Source organism: Tachypleus tridentatus, chromosome 10 (assembly GCF_004210375.1).
Source record: "Tachypleus tridentatus isolate NWPU-2018 chromosome 10, ASM421037v1, whole genome shotgun sequence".
NCBI lineage: Eukaryota > Metazoa > Arthropoda > Merostomata > Xiphosura > Limulidae > Tachypleus > Tachypleus tridentatus.
This window is the reverse complement of record NC_134834.1, coordinates 81408519-81426599: the sequence shown is the minus strand read 5'-3', so window position 1 is coordinate 81426599 and position 18081 is coordinate 81408519. Positions and strand designations below refer to the sequence as shown.

Here is an 18081-nt window from a genome sequence, read left to right as displayed (position 1 = left end):
TCTGCAGCCACTAACTATGTAGGAAACTAAAAATAGTAAAAATAAAGACTCAAGTGTATATGCATATGTGTTGGTGTATTTGCAGTTAATTCTTAATTTTTATTTAGAATTTTACATAAATATTATTTTTATAGCACCATAGCACAAAAAAAATATTTTGTGAACCCGATGATACGTTAAAAAATAAAAAAGTGTAGAATATTTATTTGTTGTTTTATCATAACTCAAAGTAAAATTGTCTTAACGAATTAATAATAATAGTCATTTGTTTAGAAAGCCAAACATGCTCGCCCTTTCAGCCGTGGGGGCGTTATAATGTGACGGTCAATTCCACTATTCGCTGGTTAAAGAGTAGTCCAAGAGTTGACGGTGGATGGTGATGACTAGCTGCCTTCCCCTAGTCTTACACCACTAAAGCTAGCGCAGATAGCTCTCGAGTAGCTTTGCGCGAAATTAAAAAAAAAAAACAAGCCACCGAAGGGCTCTGGGCTATATTTTAAAGAAACTGTATCTGAGAAATAAATAAATAGCATGCTGTCTTGAAAAGTTATACATTATTTTGCCACCACATTCCAGAAAGGTTTACTAACTTATTTTATCGAACCGTGTTCAGTTGAACTGCAAAACTTAATCTCCATTAAGTGAGATTTATTGAATCAATCATGGGTTAGGACTTAGCGTAGTTTTATTGTTTTAACGGAGGTAACTTACTCTATTGGCATACGTATAAGCCTACTTCGAGTTTAATAGAATATTTTAAACATAACTTGTAACGCAATTTTAAATTTTAACTGTAAGACACACGCAAAGGAAAGTTACCTACCTCATCACAATGACGTTTGTTTTACCACGAAATGTTTGTTTGTTGTTTAACTCATAGCTACACGATGAACATATCTGTTCTATGCTTACTATGAGCATCAAAACCCGATTTTTAGGAGTGATTTTTCCACTGAGCCAGCGGGCGCCACTTAAAACTGAGAACTTTTTTATGTATAATATAATAAACTTTAGTATGAAAACAAACAAAAAACTGCAGTCCAGCGAGATTTTTGTCATAAAGTTTAATATATTTCATTAGTTTATAACAGATCATTTCTGATTATATTAAATCTAGATCGTTCTGAGGCAACTGGAAGGTGTTTGCTCTCTCTTATATTGTAGGAAAAGATAACTAACCATTAATAAACACGCATTTTATTGAATCTTTGAAGTAATTATATCACTATACCTTTTTTCGATGTTTCCTAGCAATATATCAACTTAGTTTTATTATAAACCAAGAGATGGCAGTAAAGAATATAGTGCACAATTTCCACTACTGAATACACCAATGAAAATCAATTTTGAATCTTACGTCATTCCCAGCTTCCTCAGCCTAATGCTTTTGACGTTTTAGGCAGTAGCGTCTTTGTTTGGAGGGTTTTATTTGTGTATTCAATCAGCGATGTAATGTAGATGATTCTTATGTATTTAATCAGCCATTAGTCATTGGTTTTTAAAGATTCTCATTGAGAATGCTTGGTTAATTATTCTCAAGTTCAATATGGAATTAAAATGAGTTTGGCGAACTTCTTATGTGTCGTTTGTAGTGGTACTTGAAAGCTGCATCTATCTGAGGCTGGGGCTTTTTGGTGGGGCGCCATATTGTTTTAGGAGCAAGACGAGGAATAACTGTTGCAAAAGTTGTGTTCTTGCCTTTGTGGGATTATTTATCTTTCTCTGTTTATTGTACAAAAGCCAATGGATATTTACGAAGGATAACATATCTGTATAGGATTTACATTTCCATTTTACAATGCGTGCACCTTGTTTTTAGAAAAGGTGAACCAGCGTTTGTGTTGCTTTAAATCTTTTTTCACTAAAGTAGGTTTTAGGAACTTTTTCAAACACCTTTGTAGGGTTTGCTTCTATTTTTTTTTGGAAACTATTTTATGATGATAGTATAGACTTGTTATTCTTTCAAGTTGATGATAATTAACTTGAATTTGCAATTTTTTAGTTAAAGATGTCTGAAGAAAGCTCAACATTATATTGTTTTTGTGACTTAGCTTTTAAAGTATCCTGCTTTGTGACACAGCGGTATTTCTTACAGATGGTATTTATTTAAACTGAAGTCATAAAGGCAGGTTATTGTTAATTCGCCATCTGTTTAGTATGTGTATGATGTGTTGGCCTTCATTTTGTATATCTAATATTAATCTATGAGCAAAACCAATGCGTATAAACGAGTAACCAAAGTTCTTGCTTGGATGCTGTGTAATTCACTAAAATCATGATATTTTCTGTAATTCACGGAAATCGCTTGATTAGGGGATTAAAAGCTGTGGTTTGCAAACAAGAACGTATTCCAGTTGTAATTAATCGAGGGTTCAATGTGTGATTGTTACCAATGGACTGTTAGAAGGGATTATATGTGTATATAAATTACTACCACTACAATGGAACCAATAGAAAGAAAGAAAAAAAAAATTGTGATATATACGGAATGAATTCTTGCTATGTAGTAATATCTGAGGAAACTACTCTATAGCCACTAAATATTTTTTTAAACTTAGTTTTATCTGTATTTCAGTAACTGTGCTCCCAAAAAGAACAATTGGGACTTGTGACACATTGTAATAAAGAGTAATGCGAAAGAAATTTGAGTATTTGAACTTTGACATGTAATTATAGACTTAACACAAATGATTCAAATAAGAAAAATGAATCTTCATAAAACAGTGTTAAGAGTTATTTATTGTGAAATAATACCATTATTACTGACCATCTAACAATGCATTTTCGGCAAGAATCTTCAGTAATAAATATGGAGAAAAATAATACGATGGTAGACGAGTTATATATTCTTAAGCCCGGTCAGTCGGTTTTTGTTCACATGCTGATAAGAATTTCTAATGGTCGTAAACTTTTAGTAAAATTTACAGCTATTACGGTTAATGATTTACATCGTAATGTCAGTAATGGGCAAATTAAATTTATTGCGTTTCTTACCACACAAACAGGGGGGAACAAGGCTTCTCAAGGGGGAAAAAAGTACAGCGTGTTGAATTCATAGTCACAAGCGGAACATGGCGGAAACCACAACCAACCTCGTTTGCTGTTGCCATAGGCTCGACTGTAGCTCGAGGAGACGCGCTCGTACTTTACCGCACAGCGCGAGAGGTAGCTGCCAACATGACGTCATTTGAACGGTGGAGATCGTACGTGTTGTGCGGTTCGCAAGCAAAACACATCGTGCATGATTTTTGTTAGATGGGCAGTGCATGAGAAAAGACATGAAGACCTGATGTCGGCCCTTGTGCAAGATGGTTAGAGAGACTAGACATCTTTGGATTGGAAATTTACCGGATAATATTCGTGAAGAGAGGATATTGGAGCATTTTAAACGGTACGTGAGTGTGCGCCGTCAAATTTTGGCGGACTCTGTGTTGCTTCATACACTGGCATGTGTTCTCGAGGCCAATCAGCTGCATACGTAAGTCATGCCATTAGAATTAAAGGGGAGTGAGTAAGTCTAAGGAACATAAAGTGATTCGTTGTGGATTACTAATTTCTTCTAAAAATGGCTTAATTTTATTTGGCGATTTTTGATTTACTTTTTTTGTTAGGGAAATTGTTGAAAAATGCTATTTTACGTTTTCTCAGTCATATGGATTCCTCGTGGGCAAACCTGTATTAGTAGGTCTCGTTCATGATACCCGCGCATCAGTGGCGCGTGGGCTTGGAGGCTGGCTGTGGTGGAATCATTTTTGGTTTACTATTTTGTTTAAAATATGTATCTCATTTACATTTATCTAGTTTAATTTTTAGTGATTTAGTTTTCTTATAAAAATATATGCCTTTTTGTTTTAAAGAACATGCGTTTACGTTCAAACATATTTAGACTGAACTGAATATATCTTTTTGTTATTCTATTATTATTTGGGCATACACTACAAATATCACGAGGTTAAACGAAGGCTTTCTTACAACCCCGTGGTTTCAATGAAGCTGTTACGTTACGTGTAAGGTTTCATGTAATTCATAGTAAATGTATTTTATTGCGATTTTATGAGCTCGTGTGTATACGTTCTACTTTCCGTAAATTGTTTAATACATAATAGTTGAATCTTGAGATGAAAGTACTAAACGTTTTTAGACTCTTCTAGTAAGTGGTATGTTTACGGATTTCTTCTTACAGTTCATTATATCGTTGCAAACAACAGTGTCGAATTTGGGTTGGAGTCTTTTATAAGTTTAGGTTAGACTCACTAGGTCATACATAGTTCATTGAAATATCTACAAAAGCATAGTTGTTCTGTCACTCAGGAAAGCCCAAAGTTGTATGTATATATAATACATACATACACTGGGTGTTCATTAATTATGGTAATAGATTTATAAATATTTATTTCTGTGATTTACAACTTCTGTTAGGTTGTAGCAATTTCGTGATATTTCTTCCATACTTTGGTTGATTTAATGGAAGTATTGAAAACATGCTACTGTTTTTAAAATGCACGTAAACAGTTAATTAACACGTATCCCATGTGTGTATATATGCACACGCCTACTAATATTATATCTAATGAAATAAGATGTATAATATATTAACTACCAGTTTTAACGTGCATTTCACATTAAAAGTGTTATAATTTTAGATACCCCAGGTTATAAAGTTTGATAAGTCAGTGATCATGTGTTACTCAAGTAACATTGATAGCATTTCAACAACATACCATAAACACTTCATGTGACAATTTTGGATTTATTCAAAAGGTAATATTAATTATTTCTTAACAACACTAGATTACACCATACCAATTAAAACGAAACTCCCATCAATTTCTTTTTACTAATAACTTGTATCTCAAAAGTTCGTTCAGTATAAGCCTGTATCGTCTCGTACTCTTGTTGTATTTTTTCGTAATGAGTAAACAAACTATGATTTACTTACGCGATTTTGTAACCGTCACGTTTCGTTGTTTAACAGTTACTTGGTCGAAAGTTCTAAAATTCTTCCGTGTAATTGACATGTTCTCTTTTTTTATTTTTTTCCCTCACTAATAACTGAAAAGTGGAATTAAAATATTTTGCTTCCGGAAACGGGAAGAATAGTTTTTCGGCTGTATTTTGGTACATTCAGTTTCATGTTGTAAACAGTAATATAGCAGTTGAGTGGGTCTTTTTCTTCCAACGTCAACAATAAGAACTTTTGTAACTTGATATAATTTTTTTTTTTACTTCATATATACGTTGCTAATTTCTAATAAAAATACAAACTTGCGATCAACGCTTTTGTTTACAAGGAATACATTGAAGATAATGATATGTAATAATATCTAGTAGACAAAGGTCAGCTAAACTGCACTAAGTTCCCAGACTCTTATATAATAGTCGTGGGAATTTTTGTTGTTGGTCACGTAATATTCATAGTCGATTCTAGTCTTGAATAATCATTTTGAATTAGGACTTGTATTTAGATAACTAGGTAATCCACTCATAATTCACTAATAAAGAGAACATGTGAGTTGTATTCTCTGCCATTTGCTGGGCAGAGCCAAATTTGAAGCCCTGACTGAGTGTTATTCAAATACATTTAATGTCTAGTTCTACACAAACCATTTTAACATATAGTACGTAAATACAGACCTTAAACTTACAGCCTTATTCACCTGAACTGTTTTGTCATATAAGGTTAGAGAAAATTGTCGAACTGTTTATAAGAGTAAAGTTTTATAGGCATAAATATCTTATGCTGTAAAATAGTGTTCCAACATTTTCCCATAAAAGTACTACTGCCTCGAGGGTTTTACAGCCCAAGGGATTGGAAAAAGCTACGAAGCCAGTGAGCCACAAAGGGCGTTACGCCACAATCACCACTTGAACTATAGGGTGATAATAAAGCATAGCTTATATTTGAAATAGTTATTGCTTTAAAACCACTCGACCTGAGGGAACTAAACATATGGAGAGATTTTATTCAAGAAAACTTGGACTAGGTGTAGATCTTGTAAAAAACCGCAACAGAAGATGTTTTTCATCAATGTCGATCACCATGTTTAAGCTTATCTGTAAATAAAACTACAGCAAGCGTAATCTATCCTGAACAGTGCTTATTTAACAATGAAATATCTCGCGGTCTAACACGCATAGTAAAACGTTCTGATCGTTTACGAGAAAATTATGTAAGCAAGCAGTCAATTATTGTATGGATCTTTGTTTCGTGTCTAAACTTTATTGAATAAAATTATTGGTTCTCATTATGTGTCTGGCGAAATTTTGTTATTCTAGGTCAAATTGTTTTTAAGGTATAATCGCTTTAAAAATGAGGTTTTCTTTCAAGTCACTGTATTTGCTCTCTAAGTGACTTGGTGGGTACGTTTGTGTATCAACAACGGTAAAAACAGGGTTTGGTTCTCGTGATGAACACAATAAAGTCTCTGGGTAGCTTTGTGTTTATCTACAATCAAATACAGTGTATTAGTTTGGACTATTGTACGTGCTCCGAAATTAATTAATTGTGTAAATTTGACTCTCAGTGAACTATGATTGTTTAATGTATAACCAGTCCGAAACCATTTTAAAACCCATTTTGTGTAATATGTAATATCTTAAAATGCTGCATAACGTTGAAATAGAACCGGACATAATTTTTGTCATTAATTAACTTCCAACGTTTTATTAATAACGTTATTCTTTCATCCATAGTTTGAATCTCGTACTATGGATTTTTAAATGTTGATATTACGTAGTAACCAGTCCAACACTAACATTTGTTTAATATGTTTTAAATAAATATATATATATCATTTTACATGTATGTTAAAACGTTATGCTACAAATTACAAAACAGTTAATATTGATGTGCGATGTTTTACAACTTTATAATAATAGTTTAATTAACCGCATATCCCGTTAGGTTAATATTTACAAAAAAAAATAATAATTTGTAGTGCCCTCTGCTGGTTTAACTGATAGTTATCACGTGTAACACATTTCGTAGTTTTGGTTTTATGCCAAGTATTTTGGATAATTATTTCGATTGAAAGTTGCGTATTGCAGGGTAGAATATTAGTTTAAATACGATAGTTTCAGTTTTAAAAAAATGTAGCTCAAGATAAGTTTTGGTTTATGGTTTCAAACTCTTGGTTTAAAAATGTCATTGTTTGACTTAGAAATTCGTAAAAACTACTAGGTGTAATCAGATTCGTAACATTTTTAAAGACGAACTTGATTTTGAAAATGGGCAAAAGTGAGAAGTTCGTTGATACATTTTCTATTAACATGTTTAATGTTTTCGCATTTCATGACGATTGCAAGATATTTAAATAGAATTCAATGTGCCGTTGAATGTACATCGATTATATAACCATACGAATACTACTAAATATGAAGGTACTCTCAGTTCCAGATTGCGATAAGCTAAAATAGCTGATACAGTCATTGAACACACTCCCTCCAGAAGCCATGCAGTTACGAGTTACTGAGTGGGCTATGGCAACGCCTCACGTTGACTTTGGATTTCCTAAATACCATATTCCCTCCCCATTTTGCCTTTTTTGTTTTTTAGTGTGTTATTGCTGTGTGGTTTGACCTTGGACTTTGTACGAGTGCCGAAAGATAAGATAGTATTTTGTATTCAATGTATAATGTGCAATCCGTATACAGCTATCAGGGAGCTTCGAAATAGACACCTTCATTTCAAACATTGTTGATTTCAACATGATAAGAATGCGAGATCATATAACAGTACGTGTTGGTAATTTTTTTAATTATTTCATTTTTTTAGAGAATAAATCATATTACAAGTGCTCATGTGGTTAGACAATATTATTTTTATAACCATTTAGTTACACGTAATTTAGATAATTTAAGTGAAATTGTTTAAAATTAGTTAGAAAGTTATATCAGTACAAAAATAGTTTTTTAAAAGAAATGGAAGAAATGACAGATCGTTTTCTCTAGAGCGTTAAAAAAAAGAACATTTTATTTACCATTTCAGACGTATCTTAATTGTCAAGATACAAACCCCAGAAAAATGATTAACCAGTTGTATACACATACGAGACCGACTAAGAAAATCACAAACTTGGACAAGGTAGCTAAGTTGAAAAGGTTATGTTATTAAAATTGCGCATCTGAGACTGAGATTTGATCATGACAAGAATTATAATTCCAAACGACACTTCTGTTTATTAGTAAAAGAAAACGACTAAAACATAAAAGGGCAACAGTAAAGTAGTGTTTAGAAAATAAAAACTTTGATTTTCTGCCTTCTTTAATGTCCAGTATGTTTACCAAATGATATATTTTGTACATGGAATTTTCTCTCGACTATAACAAGTTATTTCCAAGACTAAAGTCACGAAGTTTAATGGTACAGAAAAGGTCTGGGCTAAATTTTCGTTGAGGACTTCCTCTCTCCGTGATTTTCTAATCCTCCTGTTGCCACCTTATTATTTGACTTCAAGTAATATTTATTATTAACAAATAATACGGTGATTTATATTATTCCAAACTACTAATGGTTATGGTAACAATTATTATCATTTCCTCTTGTATGTCTTGATAAAGACATTAGTGATGTAAGTTTATTTTTCAGTGTTTTTTCTTGACGTATACCACTACATCCTACCCCCTCCGTCACACCAAACATCCCCACCCCTTCAGCCGTGGGGGCGTTATAATGTAACGGTCAAGCCCACTATTCGTTGGTAAAAGAGCAGCCCAAGAGTTGGTGGTGGGTGGTGATGACTAGCTGTTTTCCCTCTAGTCTTACACTGCTAAATTAGGGACGGCTAGCGCAGATAGCTCTCGAGTAGCTTTGCGCGAAATTCCAAAACAAACCGCTACATTCCCTGAGATTTCATAGAAGAATCGAACTTTGTTTTGCACTTGAAACTGTCACTACAACGATTAAAAATATAGAAGTTCTGTGCACGTTTGTGAAACTCGATAAAGAATTGTTCTCAAACGATTAGCAAAAGAACCAACTCTTTGGCGGTAGATAACACGAGTGATTTCTTTCTCCAGAGCTGAGCACAGAGCACGTGAAACGTTAGTGTTGGTGTTTTTCCAGCCTGTTTTACAAACGTTTTCATGACTTTTCTCAGTTTGCCATCTGAATATGTTGTTATAAAATGACAAAAGTTGAAAAGTCTTAACTTGAGGGAACAGAAAAAAATTAGAATCTAGTCGTTAATTTATATATAGGTTTCGATGTGTACAATAAAGATGAAAACCTTATCGAGCTGCTATTATTATTATTTTTTTGCTTTCCATATATATTGAGTAAGGGTGATAAATATTGAACGTACAGATGAGAACATTGCATGGTCTAATATATATTTTTTTACCATTCTTGTTATTCCCCGATGGTAGAGCGGTATGTCTGCGGACTTACAACGCTAGAAACCGGGTTTCGATACCTGTAGTGGGCAGATCACAGATAGCCTGTTGTATTGCTTTGTGATTAATTACACACAAACAAAATTATTGTTGTATCTTATTTAACCTCATGCCCTTTGTGGAACAATCGCAAATATACAAGCGTACAAAGCCAAGATCCCTGGTTCGATTCCCAGCAGTGGACACGCCAGATAGCTTAATGTGGCATTACTCTAAAACAAACGGTCCTTTACCATTTCTTTTATTTATTTTTCCTTTTTTATATAAAACTTAATTTTCAGCGGTATTCAGGGCTCCTTCCCTTACTTCTAGTTCCTCAATCAATTATCCTAAACCCCCTTTAAAAACATTTTTTTTTTTTATTCTCTTGTCTAAATCGGTTGTTCTATAAAAGAGCGGTCCAGCTAATCAGTGAGTAATATATTAGTGGCGCCATGTTACGCTACAGGGTTCACTATAAACCACTGTACAAGAGGCTAATAACCATAAAAATAAAATATTCGTAACTTCAGTAATTTTAGATGTATTTAAACAGATACCATACATTAAATGGTAGAACTAATTGATTTTGTCAACGCTTGCTGCTTGGTCTTTATGTGGGACTAGTAATGGATATGTAATACCCCAAAACGGTCTACCCTTGAGGAAAGTGTATGAACTTTAAACGAGGTAAGGTAAGCAAGATTGATAAGGAAAGCAAGACATTTCTATGTTAATCATGCTGTACAACCAAACATCACACGCGACGTTCATTTCTTTGGTTTGACTGCTGTCGTCATTGGACATGCATCCAGCTCCACTGGATATTGGCATAGACATTTCTAGAAGATCACCCCTATTGTAAATGGCAGTCAAGCTCGTGAAAACAAACAAAAGTGAATAAAGTTGTGTGGAAATCATGAAAGTTTCTTGGTGGTCAGAGATCGAAAAATTGTCTTCGTGGATAGAGGAACAAGCCGTTTAAAAAAAAAGAACACAGATTGGACTTCTGGTATTAACACTTTTGCTCATTAGCAGAGAACAACAGAAAGTTTGTAACTGACTGTTGCCGAACACGTCTTAGGGACGACAGTATAAACGGGTTCGGGATTGTAGGGGGCGTTGCAGTTAGATGTTAGGTTATTAATTAGTATAGGTATAAAGATGTTCCTTTATATTGGTTTAATTTTGGTTTTAGTTGTTGTATAAGTAGGGTTTCTTTGTTTTTGATTATATTTGTTTCCCTACTTAATATCTGGGTGTTCTTTGAATCAAAGAACACAAAAAAAAAACATCACACGTTTTTGAACATTGCAAATGAAATAAATACAATACAACCATAGAAAACACCCAGATACTAAGTAGAGAAACAAATATAGACAAACACAAAATTAAAGAAGCCCTACTTATACAACTAAAACCAAAATTAAACTATTGTAAAGGAACATCTTTATACCTGTACTAATTAAAAACCTAACATCCACCTGCAACGTCCCCTACAATCCCGTACCCGTTTATACTGTCGTCCCTAAGACATGCCACCCAGCGACAGTCAGTTACAAACTTTCTCTTTGTCAACCTGATGATGACCTAAGAAGGTTGAAGCGTTGTATCTGTTTTATCAGTAAAAGTGTTAATACCCATACCAGTCGTTCTGAGATACATTTTTATTTCAGTTGGGTTCCTCATCGTTACAGACTGGACTCATTATTTTGTCGTAACAATACAGTAAAAATAAATGAAATTGGCATTTCTATGTTTATTATGTCATGTTGGGCTTAAATTAGCCTTTCGTAGTTTTGTTGTTGTTTTTTTTTCGAATGTTTTCGCGAAACTTCGCAAGGACTTTTTTTTTTATTTGGTCGGTCGTTCCTAAGTGTGATCTGGTAGATTAGAAAGAAAGCTGCTAGTCAACATCACCCACTGACATCTGTTGGTCTACATTTGTCCGACCGAATGGTGGGATTTTACCGTCACCTTTACAACGTACCCACGGCCCAAATGTGTGGGGTTCGATTAAAAAAAAAATTTTTTTTTATGGTAATGAGACGCGAATGTTGGACCCGCTGATTCATAGCCTGGCACAATAGCCACTAGGTCATGCCTGATTTTGTTTGTTGAATACGTGCTTGCCAGTTGTAACAAAAAGTGAAATGTAGTCTAAAGACAGTTGATATGGGTATTAAAAGTTAAGTTAAAATAAAGACCTTTTGTCAATCTGAAGACGACTTAAGAAGGTTGAGACGTTCTCCTGTACTTTATTTTAATTAAAGTTGTCAATACTCCCACCAACTATCTTTATAATACGTTTTTACTTTCTCGTCATCATGAAAAAGCGAAATGTGTTTAATGTTACTTACTGAAACCTCAGAATGCACTAAACACAAATACAGTGGATGTACAGTTTTGTTTAAATACTACCAAATACTGAATGTTTGTATCTGTTTTAAAAACTGGAGTACTAAAACGATAATGACGGATAAACCAATCAAATAATAAGCTTTCAAGTCAGGTGACTAATACGACATAAATATACGATCGTATCGTGAAACAAACTGTGATTATTTTAATTTTTTTCTCTTAAAAATATTTATTTTATGAAATGTTAAAATATTACTTTATCAAAACTAGTAGCAGATAATGCAAGAAGCTGTTGTTAAGTTTGCACATTTTGTAATTTTAATCATACTCGTTTGTTACATTATTTGTTTTTAAGCTCTAAAATATCGATAACTCTGTGTTACTAATAGTAATGTTACAGATTGTTGAGCGTGGGTTGATGTGTTTAATTTCTTTAGTCCAGTTTTCGTTGGGATGGACCTTCAATCTTTGGTGTTAATCACAGCTGAACACTTGGTATACACTGACGAGTGAAACCACTATATCTTTACGAGGTAGCGTTCTAAAGCGTTCCAGGATTGGGGATCCCTTTCGTTCGGATAGGGCGTAATAGCTTAGTGATTAACGTGCCAGTCGTGAATCTAGAGGTCCGCACTTCGCGTCTCGCTGCCGCAAAATTGCACTCTGATGCCGTAGGTGTTTATAAGATAAACGGTCAAACCACACTGTCGGATTAGAGTGACTACAACTCGACAGAGAATGCTAGTGAGACTAGCTGTATACGAGTATCTGAAACAAACAAACAAAACAAAAACGAACCTTGCTTGATGAACAAATAGTACATAGTGTTGTTCTTCCAGTCTTGGAAAGTCATTAAAGTCATGCCTGATGGAGTTAATGCTTCATTTCTTCAACACATTACCAATAGTGTGCGAGTCCAGCGAGTCTGAATTGTCTTGGTCATTTATATCACCAATACTCTTCAGCAGTCCTCTTTGAAGGGTAACTGGCTTATAATATCTTAACCCCATTTGGGTTTGCCTTCTTCATCTCTCTCTCTTGCTGATGGCGTTTTTTAAGGCCCTTTGTTACAGCTGCTAACTCTTATAAGCCCTGCTCATCGGTAATCACGAGTTTCAAATTAAGTTGGTTTCGTTCCACCCATATTTCGGGATGTGCTGTTTATTCCTATTACCGTACAGTTTTTTTGTTTCGTCAAACCAAAACATTTGAAAGTTTTTACCAGTTTTATCATAAACACAAATATATTGATGGGAATTCCTCCTTTGTTTCTGATGTTCAACTCTAAGTTGAGTGTGTGTATGTTCGGACTATGAATATTAAACTTGTATGACATAAACTATAAACTGACACTTCACGTAACAAACAAAAATATCTTTAATAATATTTTTTTATATAACCATCTTCTCAGTGTTTTCAAGTTGTGTCGTTTCAGACGTCACATCAACGAACAGAGCATGCGCAATTTAGAAGACTCGTTTCAGTTTTCAGTTTTGTTATAACTGACTTTCATATTTGCTTATTATTTCATTGCTTATAAACTGCATTCTCCATTCAGTATTTATAATTTTCAGTTTCCTATCTCAAGTTCCCACACTAATATACCCGTGTCATGTTCCCCACACCCTAATCATTTATATGTGTTACATACATACTGAAAATATTTCCGTGAAGCTCACTCAGCGAGTGATTACTACTTATGAAACACGACCTTGGTGAACAACATTGGGAAATAATGGATTTGAAATTTTTATACTTTTAAACAAGCTTTTGGCCTGAGTTATGATACGATGAAATGGTCAGTAGTAGCTGAGGAATGTTCGAGAAATAAACTGTATTTGTAGACATTTCACATGTACACAATCTTCCACGTGTAATATCACATGTTCTTAAGCTGAAAATTACACACAAAACACTTTCGTTGTTCAGAAAATCTTGCTTTCTTAGTTTTAAAAGTGCGGAACCTCTTTATTGTGGAATGTTACTTAAAGGGACATCAAACAAAGTATGTGTAATTTCACGAGTAAAACAAACACTAAAACTTATTTTAGATGCTAATATAATAATAATACCAATACCTGTGGTTATTTAAATCAACAGTTCACGTGCTTGTCGGAACTCGTTTATATCGGTGTGTATATGTCACGTGCTACCACCCAGCGAAACAAGCAAGCGTCTATTTCAGTGGTGTAAAACAGATTTGTCGTAAGTTTATGGGGTCACTTCAAGGATGCGAAAACAAAGCATTTCTACTTAAGAAAAAAATGATATAATATGAAAATATTATTATTATTAAATTCTTGACTTATTCAATTAATGTATGTATTGATGGTTACTAGGTAGATGTTTTAAAGGGTTATTGATGGAAAGTACAAGTGAGAATTTCGTGCTATACTTTAAAAGAGATAAGCATGGACGAGATCCGGGATCTAAATGTGTGTAGCAAGTCGGAGTGGGGAGGGGAGATAATTTTATTACTGTGAATGTTGTGTTGTATCAAGTCTGGGGAAAGATAAATTTATCACTGTAAACGTTGTGTGTGTATTATATCCCACAGAAAAAATGGCAGACAACTCTCCCCCTCAGGTATCTATCTCCTCAACCCTAGTGGTACAATGGTATATCTGCGGACTTGTACCGCAAAACACCGGGTTTCTATACCTGTGGTGAGCAGAGCACAGATAGCCCTTTGTGTAGCTTTGCGCTTAATACCAAAACAACAACGACCGAGTATCTTTCTCTGAAATTTCGGGGATCACTCGACTTGCCGTTAAATATTCTCTGTGCCTGTTAGCCGTAAGAAACAAGACTTGGAAAGTTAATAGAGTTTTGAACGAAGCGGGTTGCTTGTTCTCTGCAATATTGCAACTATAGAAAATATTATGATGTGTGAGTGTAAAATACGCATGCGTGTACGGAGTAATGCTTCTGTCTGACCTGTTTCATTAATTATATTTGTGTTTTCTTGAAATGCGGAAGTGGTATACGGTATGTAATTAGTTCTACCGTTTAAGCAGGAAATACCACTAAAACTATTAAAAACTATACGTATTAGTATTCAGTGGCAGACCTATGCTTACTTAGCTCGTCCTTCCCTCTATTCATATCTTGATAGGCCCGGCATGGCCAGGTGGGTTAAGGTGTTCAACTCGTAATCTGAAGGTCGCGGGTTCGAATCCCCGTCGCACAAAACATGCTCGCCCTTTCAGTTGTTGGAGCGTTATAACGTGCTTTCAATCTTACTGTTCGTTGGCAAAATAGTAGCCCAAGAGTTGGCGGTGGGTGGTGATGACTAGCTGCCTTCCCTGTAGTCTTACGCTGTTAAATTAGGGACGGCTAGCGCAGATAGCCCTCGTGTAGCTTTGTGCGAAATTTAAAAAAAAATCTTAATATTATTTTGTAGTATACTTTTAACATTCCTTTAACTTATAACATTTGTATGCTATCACTCTCAACTATTTCTCAATCTTTTTTGTTTTTTCAAAGGTATTGGGGAGACATAAAACTGAAACTGATTTAAAATATTAATAAAATGGCCATTGAATCAAATCAAATTAACTGTTTTTAGAAGTTTACTTTTTATAAATAAATGGTACAAAACGAACTTGTGTATAAAAGCTGGAAAATAATATGACTAGATTTTTCAAGGGGATCTAGCCCCCTTTGGTTCAACCTCAGCTAACCTCTGCAACTTGTACTGCTGTGTATTTCAGTCAACTTGGTGGAGTATCAACTGCATTGGGAAAGTTTATAGTCTGAGATTGCTGATTTAATATTACAAAGTCGAGTTAACCACCGCTTTTATTACTTGGTCAAGAGGGCACAAAGAGCGAGTGAACTTATCAAGGGTATTGGTTAAAGTAACACATACATCAGACTATTTTTTGTGCGGAATTTGGTAAAGTGACAGGCCTTATTTTTTTTGTCTGCGCATAAAATCTAAAAATATATTATAAAGTGTGACTGCAGAAATAAAACCCTTTCTGTGACTCAGTCCACAGATCTTAAGGTCATGTTGGTTTTTATACGCAGACAAAACATAAGTCCTGTCATTTTACCAAATGTCGCACAAAAAATAAAAGTTTAATGATTGTATTAACCATTCACCTTGGTGAGCACACACACACACATATATAAGGAAAAGTCATTAGAAGAAGTTTCGAGAAGGGGAACTGAAAGCCATCACTTTGTTTTTTATGGTCAAAACTGCTCGGGTACGGAGTATTGGGTTATACCTGTTTATAATGGTAATGATTATTTCCAAATAGTGATCGTACAGAAGTCAAATGTATCAGTTTTTAAAAATTTATTCTTATCGAGCTTAAGAAATCTTTAGTTCAGCGGCCGAAAATATGACTATTTTGGTATGGGTGAGGTATCATCTCATTAGGTCTGGAAACCTAAGAGTGAGGTTGTGTGTTGGCCATAATCTAGAGTTAGCCATGATCCTAACCCTGTACCAAGTAGTTTTTACGATGTTTCTACCGTACTAAAGTGTATCACCCGTACATTATCTTCGTACTATTTCGACATTATTTCCGCACTCCACTTTCATGTTATTCTTGGAGTTCGCTCAGCAGAGGTCTTCCTTATTCTCTCTTCCTTGCCTGGTCTTCTATCAGCGAGATTCGCACCACACGAATCGTCTTCGCTCTATGAGAGCTTACCGTCGGATACATGCGTGAGTTTACCGTCACTGTACGCAAACGTTCTTGTGACTTTGCGCCTGACACACTATCTCTTCCGCCGAAGCTTTTCTGACCTCTTTAATGGGTAACATTTTTGGTAGCAGTTGCTGTCACATCGTATCACATCCACACTTGTAACACGTTTAACATGTTACTACTGTACATTTTCAGGTTAGCTTTAAATTCAACCTCGTTACCGTTTCGACAAGAGCAAACACCAGATATTCTGGTTCGTTGTCTCGATAGTTCTTCAAACGTTTAACAAAAAGTTCGGGAACTTGAATGTTCCATAGACAATTCACTACAACAGTGCCATTACCATTGTATGAATCAGAGTAAAAATAAATCACCCAAATATACTGCTATAAACAATCACGACATTTTTGGGTGTTATCCGGTTTTATCAAAATTCCCTGTAAAGTTTCCTTCTGTAGATTTTCTTGAAAAAAATAAATAAATGCCAGATATGGTTTCTACAGAAAGGGGCCACATTGGGTCAGAGATTGGTTATTAAACACTTGTAGACCATGAGATTATGGCGTTTGTAAAATATCTAAATGTGGTCAACAGGTATTTTTCACTTATTTTATGGATCAATCCAGTGTTTTACTTTTTACTGAACAGAGAAGCCACAGGAAAACCTATATTGTTGTTTTTTTCGCGGGTCCTTTTCTCAGTTAAGTTTTCGCATTTACTTTGACAAAAAATATAACTAATATATTTTATTTATATTTTAATATATTTTTTGCTGATCATGAATATTAATTAGATTATTTTAATATAACCTCCATGAGCAAATTATTTTATGAAGAGAAATAATTTATTAAGTATTCGAAAGACTAGATATATTACAGTTTCCACGTAACCTTCAAAGCACATATATATAAAATGGAAAATAAAATGATGAAATTTACAGAAATTAACTCGAAAGTTTGGAGTTTATGTGAAAAATAGAGAGAAAAGTATTGAGAAAGGAAATGTTTTTCATGGAACAGAAAATTCGAGAGAGGAAGGAAAAATGAAAGTGAAGTTGTTATAAGTGTAGGTAAAGTTTGTTAAGATGATAGTAAAACAGTGTGTGTATATCACGAGTTTGTTAAGATGATAGTAAAACAGTGTGTGTATATCACGAAGTAACCTAACTTTGTTCATTCACAATAAAACAACAAATGGAAAACATTACAAAGGAAAATTATATTAATTTTATATATCAATAAACACATTTATTTTTTAAATGGAAGTCATGAACAAGATGTTGAAACAATGTTAATCTCCAAGTCATCGGATTCATGACAGCCACAGCCAATAGAAAGTTTCAATGAAAAGGCATGTCTTACAACTATACATTAGCATTTTCTAAATGTAGTGATGTCAACTGAAATTGATCGTTTTTGGGAACAGCCCTTTGCGACGCAAAATATTTGTATACTTGGATCTTAAATGTATGTCTAGTTCAGGGATTTAGAATTTCCAAAACCAGAATATCCCTTTTGCTTGGTGGTGCTGAAAAACAGAAATATGAATCGCGTGAGACACCAGGAGTATTGAGAAGGAGACCTACAATCCTATCCCAGCCTTAATAAGGAAAGTTCGGCGTTTCGTAACAGATGAGAATACACAGTCACAAAGATTAGTGCTAAAAGTAGTTCGCTTGCAACAG

At 34.3% G+C, this 18081-nt stretch overlaps 1 protein-coding gene across 1 annotated transcript in view; it reads left to right on the top strand.

Annotated features, from left to right (window-relative positions):
- The first annotated feature begins 1386 nt into the window (after positions 1–1386).
- LOC143228388 (uncharacterized) overlaps positions 1387–18081 on the top strand; it is a 129105-nt gene continuing 112410 nt past the window's right edge. Inside the window, 1 exon segment of the mRNA XM_076459652.1 lies at positions 1387–3391. Coding sequence (XP_076315767.1) covers positions 3309–3391 — 83 coding nt within the window. The 5' untranslated portion in view covers positions 1387–3308.